The following is a 12,427-nucleotide window of genomic DNA, read 5'->3' as shown; positions in this document are numbered from 1 at the left end:
GTTCAGAGAGCTTGTGAGACAAACCTAGCCTCCATTGCCGCTCCGTTCTTCTCACCGTTGCTGTCACCAGCTTCTTTGCCTGATCTAGCACGCTTTGTCGTTTCTCGCTAGAGCCAGTTCGTCGCGTCGCCAACCTCTTTGCCTAGTCCAACTTCGTCTGCCGCCGCGTCGTCAGGTTTAGCTTCTCTCTCCGAAACCACCACATCATATACTCGCGAGTTGAATCTCGCTTCTCTCCTCAGTCTGTGTTATGTACTCGACTGCTCACGTCTAGCCGCGCCTCCGCCAGTGAATGCTCGAGCTATGCTTCCTGCAATCGTACAACATGTCGTCGTCGGTATACATGGGCAAGTATTTTTGTGGCACTTGCAAATTCTTTGATGATGATGTAAGTCCTCTGATCCTAGTTTGATAGATTCTTTGATTGAACTACTTTTCCTTATTTAAATTTTGCTTCTTGTACTAAAATTTTCTTATCCTTGATCAGGTTTAATTTCAAATAACCAGTATCACTGTGATGATTGTGGCATCTGCAGGTAAATTTAATTTCTTCATTCAGTTTTATTATTATTATTTAATTAATTAATTTTATCCAAAAAGTTAAACAGAGTTTGATCAATAATCTCTTTTACAAAACTGGAGGCAAGGATAACTTTTTTCATGGCAAGAAATGTGGTGAGTTTCATTCATTCTTCCGTACCTTTTTTCTACTTTCTTGCATTGTAAGGTCCCACATTGGTTGGGGAGGAGAACAAAGCATGTCTTATAAGGATGTGGATATCTCTCCCTAGCATGACACATTTTGACGAGTGGTCAAAGACAAAACCGTGAGATCTGATGTGTCAAAGCGGACAATATCATACTAGCGGATGGTTTGAACTGTTACATGTATAGTTATATCTTTTTTCTTGATCTTTGTGAATTAATCATTATATGTCTTAGAGTGCTGTTACTCTAAATTAATAGAAACTGGTCATCGCTGTGTGAAAAGAGCAATACATCACAATTGTTATGTTTTGTTTGAGGTATAAACTATAAAGATTATTCTTCTACTATGGTAAAACTTTTTGAGAAGAACACCATAATTTCATTTTGTTTGGTTTATAAATTAGTTTAGCTTATTATGAATTTTGTTGATTGTTGATTGTTGCTGTGATAATACTGATTTGTTTTGCCATTAGTTACTTTGTTGATTGAATTTTTTTTAATGAGATTTTGTTCTGAGCAATGTTGGAGAAAAATAGTTGTGAATTTAATAATACCAACTAATTTTATGTGTATCTTTGTATTGGGGTAAGTACGATATTGATCTCTAAGGTATAGGCCAAAAAAATTTTCGTCCTCAACTTTTTTTGCATACAAAATCGTCCTTAAGGTTTAACTTAGTTTTAAAATCGTCTTTCGTACCAAAATATCCTTCTCATTCTTCACCAAAATACCCAGTTCTTCTTATCCATCACAGCAACATCTCTTCTTCTTTTTCTTTTTCTTCATCGTCAGTAGCACAATAAGAAGAAATCAGAAGAATATAAGAAATCAAAGAATAATGAAATCAGAAGAACAATAAAATTAAAAGCATAATAACAATAAATTCAAAGAAATAGAATCAAAATCAGAAGCACCGCAAACAATGAAAATAGAATCAAAATAAAAAATAGGAGAAACAGAAGCCATCAACCCAACCTCCGGCTGTCGCTGCCCTCACTGCGCCAGTTCTACCTTCCTTCTTCCCTTCTTTTCTTCTTCCTCTTCCTCCCGACTGCCACCCACCGTCGCCATCCGTCGAAAGCCAGAACACGTCACAGTGCCGCCACATCTCTCTCTACATCACTCATCGCCGAGGTAACCTCTATTATGCGGTTCCACTTCTCTCTTCCCCTCTTCACGAACCCAAAACTTCCGAACCCTAGCGCCACTGTCGAAACCCAAGCCAACGTCTCCCTCCTTCGTCCCTCTCCAACCTAGTCATTCACCCGTGCTCGCCATCAGTTCCTTCACTGAATAGAGATCATCGAAGCTGGCCTCTTTTCTCCACAAGCTTGCTGTTGCCACCAATCCGCCACCACCGGTCCCATTATCCCAACCACCGACGAGCAACCCATTCTTCTTCTTTCCCTCTCTCCTCTCCTCCACCGTGACAAATGTCGTGACTTTTGTTTCTGTTCTTGCAGCTACCAGCGTCGACAACCACCACAGCCACTGCCTTGTCCCTGCCACTGCTTCCCTCACCACTATTTTCCCTTCCTCGTGGTTCTACTTCTTTCTCTCAACTCCAAAACACTCTCTTTCTTTTTTATTTTATAATTTTTTGATTAGGGATAATTTGATAATAAAATTTAAGATTAAGTAAAAAGAAAAATTTTAAAATCAAGTTACACCTTAGAAACGATTTTATATAAAAAAAATTGAAGACAACAAAATTTTCAACCTATATCGTAGTGACCAAAATCGTACTTAATCTTTTGTATTTGTTATTTTTTGAATTTAAGATTTGATTTTTCACAAAATATTAGTGAATGATATATATTTTTTATTTCAAATTTTATATTTTAATAATTTTATAATTTTTATTTACATAAATTAATTTTATTAGTTCAATCAATAAATTAATAAATTAATAATTTAACTTGACTAATTCAATCACCGTACCAATTCTATTTTGATACCTATGGCTGTAAGTGCCTAAGAAGAATGTAAGCTTACATAATAGTAAAATACAATTGAATTCCATTTACGCTTCTACTCTCAATGCTACTGTTTTCTTTAATTTCTCCAAGAACACGTTCTTGCTCTGCCCCTGGTACAAGACATATCTAGTCATTAATTTGTTATGGACTAATCCTCTTCAAAAGTGTACGAGTGAAATAATGAGATAAAATATCTAGCTAGCCAACTTGTCAAAATTTCCAATATGCATGTGACAAATAATGTCTTTTCATCTATAAGTAACAATTAAAACACAAAATAGACGAAACTTTGCAACTTGTTACTTATTAATTAAATAAATTATGTCCTTTAGTTTTAGCATTAATAACCTACCTAAAAATCATCAACGACTGACGTGCATCATCTGGTTTTGATCATTTCTATCATGTGAACAAAATTTTGAGTGAATTTTTCCACCACAATAGGCCATTAATTAACAATCAAAAGTGGCACATCATACTTAAACAATGACATCCAGTTGATAACAATTAGGCTGTAGTAGTAACTCAACTTAATTAGGAATGGATTCTCTTAATTTTATTTTAATTATTTAATCAAATGTAATTTTTTATTTTATATTCTTTAAATAGGATAAAAAAATATTAAATAATAAAAAATATGCTTTATTAAATAATTAAAAAATTAAAAAGATCTACTTTTAAACTATCTCCTCTGTTTATTAAAAGGTATTTTCTATTATATCTAATTTTTATATTATATATATAATACAAATATAAAAAGTAAAATTCATAATTTTTTTTTGTTTTTTAAATAAATTAAACACCAATTCTTTAGATACCATAAAATTTTCCATATTAAAAATATTCTCTAATGAAAGCCACCATACATAGGATAACGCAATCTCACCAATAATGATCTATTTATTTATTTATTTTTTCTCAGAAGAGGACAATCTAAACCCTTTGAGCAGCCCCTGGATTGGAGCCTTCTTCAGTCTTTAGCCGCCAGTACGTAATCTACGTAAATTATTTCTAGATATACTAATATTTAATTTCCTCGTCACAAGACTTTCATGATTTATAAACATCTATTATTTGAACAAATGATTTTTTTTATTTATTACTTGTATTTTTTATAGGGTGGAGTTTTCTTCTTTTTTATTAGTTATATTATCTTAATAATTTTAATTAGAAAGTTAACATTTTTAATTTTCGATTAATATTAATTAATTTTTTATTTTTTATTTTTTATTTTAAATCTTAAATTCTAATATTAAATTCTCTAAAATGAGGTTTATAAAAAATTTTAAAATAATAAATTGACTAAATAATTAAAACTTAATTTTTTATACCTATTATTGTGCTTTATATATATACAACAGTTTTGCTGACAAATCAAATTGGGCATTAACATACCTTTTTTCCTGAAAAATTTTCAAGACATTATTATTTTGAAATATATATGTATTTTATTATCCAGAAAGAGAAATTATATAACAAAAGTGATTGGTAGAACTATGAATTATCTATGGGGAAAGACCAGCAACTAGCAGCCCCATGAACGTCTTCACTTGCAAACTATTAAAAGAATTCAACCAACCCCAGAAAATTACTTCTTATATATATAATATGAACAATTTTTAGCCGACACTTAGTCAGTAATAATTTACATCCATATTTATAAAAATTTTACACACAAAAAATATATAATTTATATTTATATTTATTAAAATTTTACGCACATGAATAATCAAGCAAGTCCTTACAATAATAATTTTATTAAAAGTTGCTGGTGCAAGAGTTTCTCATATAATATAAGAGCAATGCTAGGGGTAGCAACATTTGTGATTAGTAGCCATCAACTAGCCATCAATGATGATTTGATGGTGTGAGATTGATGTGAGATTTCATCCAATGGCTCACCTTTCTCTGCTGGTTACATGCTGGCCAAAATACAATAAAATTGCTGGTCCCTAGACTTTTTCATAATATAAATAGGTTAAAGCAAGTCCTCGCCATAATAATGCAAAGAAACTTGCCAACAACATGGGTGATCGTGATCCTAGGATCTCAATAATGTTGGTTGCTCTCATGATTGCCCTAACCCTAGCCATAACATCACAAGTTTCATATGCCCAAAACTCACCCCAAGACTACCTCAATGCTCACAATGCAGCACGTGCCCAAGTTGGGGTTGCACCTATGTGGTGGGATTCATCCCTTGCCGGTTATGCACAAAACCATGCTAACTCACTCAGAGACCGTTGCCAATTGGTGCATTCTGGTGGTCCTTATGGTGAGAATCTTGCATGGAGCAGTGCCGATCTCACCGGCACTGCTGCCGTGAAATTGTGGGTGGACGAGAAGCAATACTATGACTATAACTCTAACACTTGTGCTTCTGGCAAGGTTTGTGGCCATTACACTCAGGTGGTTTGGCGCGACTCAGTTCGCCTTGGGTGCGCCAAGGTAAGGTGTAGCAATGGCCAAAGCACCATCATTAGCTGCAACTATGATCCACCAGGCAACTTTATTGATCAGTGGCCATATGATATTAGTCCCTTCCAAGTGCCATTAAGCTTCAATAAGAACAATAGTGGTTTGGATGAGAATTAATACATCTATATATGTTCCGCTATGCTCTCTCCTCCTTTAAATTTCTCATTGAATGTTGAATTAATTAAATAAACATTTAATTTTGGTTTTCAACCAAAATTCCCTTGTGTATGTACTTTGTTGTATCACTTGTGTTCTCACATAATATATTCTATTACATAGATATGTGGAAGTTGTTGTGCCATCATTAGACCAAGTTACCGCCTGTTCGAACTTGCATTTTACTGTTAGTGATTTGTGAATTTGATGTTTTGTGTGTGACAAAAACTTTCCAAAACAAAGCAATGAATTTAAATTCAGTATTTTTTTTTTGAAAATGTATAGGTAAATAATTTTTAATTAGTCAAATTTTAAATAACTGTAATTAATAATTATTAATTTTATATTTTAAAAAATAAAATTTAAATAATTTTAATTAATGACAATTCAATTCAATCTACATGGTTTGATAAGAATGGAATTTAATTTAATTTAACTTAAGAGTGATGCATGCTAGGTAGTCAAAAATTAATTAAATATAGAAATTTCATGTAAAAATTTTTATTCTTTTGATAAGCAAGTAATATACACATTTTTATTACTCATCCTTCTTATCACCCACCTTTTTTCTTCGTATTTAATGTTATAAATGTTCTTTTCAAAGTTAATTTTTGTTTCTTCCAAATCAAATTCCTAACATCTCTCAATCACATTATTATCCATTAAAATGCAATTTTTCACAGAAATTATGAAAGTTAATTTAAAAATTTTTAACAACTTCTACTATACAACTCATATTTTACATATAAACTATTAAAAAATAAAAAATAAAATATAAAATATAAACAAAAATTTAAAAATATTTTTTTAAAAATAATTATTAATTCATCATATTAAAATCAATAAATAAGTATACATATAAATATTAAATAAAAAATATTAAAATAATTAAAATTATGACCTATTAGTGCACATATGAAATAATTTGAAGAATACAATAAGATGCATAAAATTTGGTAATATTAATTATAAAAATTATTAATTATAGACATCATACGTATGAAACTATGAATTTATGAATATTATGAGTACAAAATTATAGATGTTATGTGTATGAATTTATGGATGTTATGAATATAAATTTATCAATTGAATAAATTAATTTAAGAATTTGATATTTTTTCAAATTCAATTATGATAAAATTTAAAAATATGTGTTAATTTGATAGTTACTTATGCAATAACTAAAAAATAATATGTGTATGGATATAATCTATTATCTATTATATATGTAGAGATGATTGGAATTTGATAACAATATCACAAAAGAGAGAAAAGAGGTAATTTCCTATTTCGAAAAAACAAATTTTGCCGTATTCCATGTATTCTTTAGTATATATAGCTACACTATAACTAACATCAAGAATATAAAAAGATCTAGACTAATTAATAAATCTTGAGCTAAACATCAAATAACCGCTCAAACGACTAACTAAGTGTTATCTTTATCAGCCTCCTTAAAATGATAGTTGGTCTTGGAATAACTCTCCGTTTATTTGCACCTAAACTTGATAAAAGAGGCTGCAGACAGAGGTTTGGTCAAGACATCCGCAACTTGATCATTTTCTGGAATATGAACAACATGCAGCTGCCTCTGCCTAATCAAGTCTCGAACAAATTGGATATCAATTTGGAAATGCTTAGTCTTTCTATGAAGAACTGGATTTGCAGTGAGAAGAATCGTACTGAGATTATCACAGAATACTGTAGGAGCCGTAGCCAGGCCAATCCGCAGCTCAGCCAGTAGATTTGTGAACCAAATAATCTCAGTTCCACAGTCAGCTAAACTCCTAAACTTTGCTTTAATGGAGAATCTGATGATTGTACTTTGTTTTCTACAAGTCCATGACAAAATATTAGTTCCCAAAAATACACAAAAGCTAGACACTGATCTCTGATCCTCAAAATTTGAAGCCCAGTCAACATTAGAAAAATCATAGAGCTTGAAGTCCTGACATTTATGAAAAACCAGGCCCTGGTCCTTCGTTCCCTGCAAGTACCGAAGGATCCACTTTACTGATTTCCAATGAGCCAGTTTAAGAGCATGCATAAATTGGCTTGCTTTACAAACAGCAAACGATAAATCAGGTCTAGTAATAATTGCATAGTGAAAAGATCCAACTACAGATCTATACAGTTTGGGATCCTCAAAATCTTTAGAGCCCTTGCTTGTGAGCTGCAAAGAGGACAGCATAGGAGTTGGCATAGGACTAGCACACTGCATACCTACTTTTGAAAGAAGATCAGTAATGTACTTAGATTGATACAAATACAACTTATTAGCAGTCCTCACTACTTCAATGCCCAAGAAATAGTTTAAGTTTCCTAAATCTTTTAACGAAAATATGTTGTGTAGTTTCTTAATCATATCATCAATTTCAACAGCATCATTTTCAGTGATAATAATATCATCAACATAACAAAGGATATAAATAACAGATTTAAAGGAGGTACGAATAAATAATGACATATCAGACTTTGAATTGTAAAAACTAAAGGTTTGTAAAGTAGTACTTAATTTTAAAAACCAATCCCTTGGAGCTTGTTTTAGACCATAAAGGGATTTATTAAGCTTACAAACTTTTGTCGCAACATCCATTTCAAATCCCAAAGGCTGTGTCATGTAGATTTCTTGATGCAATTCTCCATTGAGAAATACATTATTAAAATCAAATTGTCGAAGTACGCAGTTTCTAGACAAAGCAACACTAAGAACTAACCTGATAGTAGCTGGTCGAATCACTGGACTAAATACCTGTTCAAAGTCAAAACCTTCACTTTGATAAAAGCATTGGGCCACCGAACGAGCTTTGTACTTCTGAATCTGTCCATTTGGCAATCTTTTGACAGCAAACACCCAACGACAGCCTATGAACTTAGCACCTTCTGGGGGAGACACAAGTGTCCATATGTTGACCCTAATCAGTGCTTGATATTTATCTTGCATTGTTTGAAACCAATGAGGAATGCTCAAAGCAGATTTGGCATTCTTAGGCAATGCTACATCAATAACTTGAGAGTTCAGGCAAGAAAAATGTGCTTTAGGTTGATGAATGCCTGCCTTGGACCTAGTGACCATTTGATGAATGTTTCCAGGGACAGAGTCAGGCTGAACGGGTGGTAAACAAATTTCTATGCTAGATATTGGAATTGGTTGTGAGAAAACAATGGATAGAGCTGTCACAGCAGTATTGATAGGAGATGGATTGGGAGCATCAATGGACATATCAGGGACATCATTAGACTGCATGGAATGGATGGAGTCACCTCTCAATACAGGATCAGAAGGCCTAAAGGCTAAAGGTCTAGGAACATATTCATTAGTAGAAGCATTAGTAGTACTCCTGAGAGACTCAGAGCTCCCAGAAAATAACAGAGAATATGGATAGATATTCTCATCAAATAACACATTTCTTGAAACATATACTCTACCAGATGGTGACAAACACTTATACCCTTTATCATTTTGAGCATAGCCTATAAACACACACTAGTGAGATCTATAATTAAACTTGATTTTGTTATATGGCCTCAAATTAGGATAACATACAGGAACTGCTAAAGACCTTTAGAAGAGTATAATCAGGTTTATGGTTTAGATGAACTTCAAAAGGTGACTTATTGTGTAAAATAAAAGTGGGTAGTCTATTAATAAGTAAAGCAGCAGTTAAACCTGCTTCATCCCAGTATATTAATAGCATATGTGCAGTAGAGAGCATCATCAAAACCATCTCAGTGAGATGGCGATATTTTCTCTCTGCCCTTCCATTCTGCTCATGAATGTAAAGACAAGGGAACCTATGCTCAATCCCAGACTGCTGTAAAAAGGAAGAAAAAGAATTGGAGATATACTCATTACCATTATCAGATTGTAAACATTTAATACGGTAACCAGTCAATTTTTTAATGTAAGTCTTATATTGCAGAAAAGTATAAAAAAAACTTGAGATTTATTCACTAATAGATAAAGACATGTATATCTAGAGAATACATCAGTAAACATTACATAATAGGAATATCCTAAATGAGAAATTATGGAGCTAGGCCCCAAACATCAGAATAAATGAGATGTAAAGGTGAATTATAAGAAGTCAGTGAATCAGGAAAAGATAATTTATGCATTTTGGCACATGCACAATCATTACACAACACAGGTATAGAATCATCATTTTATTAGAAAATTGTATAGAGTTACACAATTGAAGAACAGTTTTAACAGTGTTAGTAGTGGCATGTCCAAGTCTCTTATGCCACAATTGAAAATTGGAAGAGAAAATAGAAAATAGAGCAGGTGGATAACGTTTAGTGAGTCTTGAAACTGCAACATTATGAAATTGATAGAGCCCTCCAGTATTAAAACCTTGAAGAAGAATCTTCTTAGTGTGCTTACACTTCACAAAACAAAAATCATCATGAAATTCAAAAAATACTGCATTATCTTTTGCAAATTTAGAGGCACTCACAAGATTTTTAGTAATATCAGGTGCATGAATTAAAGATTATAATTTGAAAAATCTTTCAGAATCAAGGGCATGCAGATAAGAATTCTTAATATGTTTAATATGCATACCTGCTCTATTACCTATATGAATCTGTTCAGGACCCGAATATTCAGAACACGAGAGCTGATTTGACTGATGAGGAGTAATGTGATGAGAGCCCAGTATCAGAAAACTACGCTGGATCAGAAACAGAGGAAGGAACTGCCATATAGGCAGAGGGATAATGGAAAGATGATGATGGTGGGGGTGGAGTTGCAAAATGCAAAGAAGCAGAAGAAGAGGAGGAATTGGGCTGTGAAAATCTTGAGATCTGAGAAAGGGAAAGGTGTTCTTGATTGAATCGTTGGAAGCAATACCACGCAATATGACCAAATTGGCCGCATATATACTTGACATTGGAGGCGATTATTATTAGCAAAGGAGGCACGACCACCTCTGAAGAATCTTCCACCTCGCCCACTTCTACAGCAGAGGATGAAGAAGGAATTGCAGACTGAATGAGATGTGCTTGAGCAAGAAACGGATAAGATTTGCAAAATTTCTCAAGTATATCATCATGAGATAGAATGGACATCTCAACCTCTTGAAGAGAATACAGCTCAGGTTTAGTAGAAACAGTAGTAATTAGCTTTTGGTAATCTTCATTGAGCCCTTCCAAAAGAGCATCAATATGTTCATCAGTAGTCAAAGAAAAACCTAAAGATGCTAAAGAATCAACAATTCTCTTATTCTTGAGACATAGTCAGCACTAGGAAGACCTTGTTTCTTTATAAGTTTCAGCCCCTATATCGAATCAATTTTGAGAAATAATCTTCAATTCTATTCTAGATATTAGAAGCAAAAATACAACCTATCATTTTATTCTTGAAGGATTCATCCATGGAAGCAAGAAGCTAGGAAATAATATTGTAATCTTCTTCCCTCCATCGTTTGTAATCGGTTGATATAATACCAGCAGCTCGATCAGTTTCGGACACAAATTGTAAGGGCATTCTGTCAGAGTGTAGATAATCCTCAAGGGCTTGCCCAAAGATTGCAGCCAAAGCCTGTTGTTGCCAAGTCTTATGATTATTTTTATTGAGCTTGCCACGTATTGCATGATCAAAGGATCGTGGAATGAATGATGAATTAGAAGAGGAAGAGGTGACTGAAGAATCTGAATTAACAGCACTAGTAGCCATGGATCATGTACAAGAACGAGACTCTTGATACCATGTAGAGATTATTGGAATTTAATAACAATATCACAAAAGAGAGAAAATAGGTAATTTTCTGTTTTGAAAACACAAATTATGATGTTCTCTCTGTATTCCCTGTATTCAGTATATATAGCTACACTATAACATCAAGAATATAGAAGGATCTAGACTAATTAATAAATCTTGAGCTAAACATCAAATAACCGCTCAAACGACTAACACTACAAAATTTATATATATTTGTGGGTGTTTTTTAGTGAGAGTTTTAAAAACCTCCATAATATATTTTATCTATGACATTTTGATAAACTCCCACAAGATAGCTAACAATAAAACCCATTCTTATCATAACTAAGTTACCAAATAATTAAAACTCTTTTCAAAATCCAAAAAAAAAAACACTTGAAGAGAAAAAGCAAAGGATGAGAGCTTGCTGAAACCCTAACATTGCGATAGCCATCTCCACCGCCATCTCCGCCGTCGTCGCCGCCTCCTCCGCCATTGCTACCGTCGTCACTACTAAAGTTCATCTCCTTTATGCTGTTGCCAAAAAGCTACTGAGATCAAGCCAAGACGCCTCCTTTATCAACGCATTTCTAGATCTTGTCACAATGTCCAAGCCTCTGAGACCAAGAGAAAGAACTTCTTCTGTCAACTTTCCTCCGCCAACGACTCTCGTGTTCTCCATCGGCATTCTCTCGCTTCTGCATGCTCTTCTTCGTTCTACTCATTCTCAATTTTCGGTTCTCTTTCTCTTTTTCCTTTTTATTCATTTTCTTTTTTTTTCATTTTTAGATTCTGAATGCTTTGCTATATGATATAACATTCAATGAGTTTTATTATCTCTTAATCGATGAACATTATTTCAAATTTGCAAGCACTCCAAGTGTTTGATGAATTGTTTATTCTCTTAATCGTTGTATTAATTCTTGTTCGGTGAACCGATACTGTGTCTTATTTGCTCACTGTATATATTATCAGGTTTATCAACGTTATTGGGATAGATTAGAGCTTTGAGGAGTTGCCAAATTCCTACTGATGAAGGATTTTGTAAGGCCTCTAAACGCCAAATTATATCTTGCAATTTCCCTGCAATAAAATTGAAGATAAACCTTTGAGTTAGTAAGTATAGATTTAAATAACGAGAAATTATTTAAATTAAATTTTTGTATTTTTATAATTTAAAAAATAAATGTTAAATTTCTTAATTAATTTTTGTATCTAGCTAATTAGTTTATTTTATTAATTTCTTGGACTATATATTTGTTCATCCAGATTATTCGCCCTCTGATCTCCTAACTAAAAGCACTTGTTTCTTTATGTCATTCACATTCTTATGTATTGTAATTAATTAATTAATTAATTAATTAATTAAGTGGACGTGTATGCACCTTGAACTTTTGAA

At 32.9% G+C, this 12,427-nt stretch overlaps 1 protein-coding gene and 1 long non-coding RNA gene across 2 annotated transcripts; both read left to right on the top strand.

Moving 5' to 3' along the window:
- On the top strand, positions 1-1,077 carry LOC140175451 (uncharacterized). The gene is made up of 2 exons (XR_011866257.1): positions 1-388; positions 488-1,077. It is a non-coding gene; the product is annotated as an uncharacterized lncRNA (long non-coding RNA).
- Positions 1,078-4,551: 3,474 nt separating this feature from the next.
- LOC112718133 (pathogenesis-related protein 1-like) lies at positions 4,552-5,445 on the top strand. Its single transcript, XM_025770030.3, has one exon. It carries the CDS (start codon positions 4,713-4,715, stop codon positions 5,280-5,282), a length of 570 nt encoding a protein of 189 aa, XP_025625815.3. The 5' UTR covers positions 4,552-4,712; the 3' UTR covers positions 5,283-5,445.
- The last annotated feature ends 6,982 nt before the right edge of the window (positions 5,446-12,427 follow it).

This window comes from Arachis hypogaea, chromosome 10 (assembly GCF_003086295.3).
Source record: "Arachis hypogaea cultivar Tifrunner chromosome 10, arahy.Tifrunner.gnm2.J5K5, whole genome shotgun sequence".
NCBI lineage: Eukaryota > Viridiplantae > Streptophyta > Magnoliopsida > Fabales > Fabaceae > Arachis > Arachis hypogaea.
This window is presented reverse-complemented; position numbering and strand designations above follow the sequence as displayed.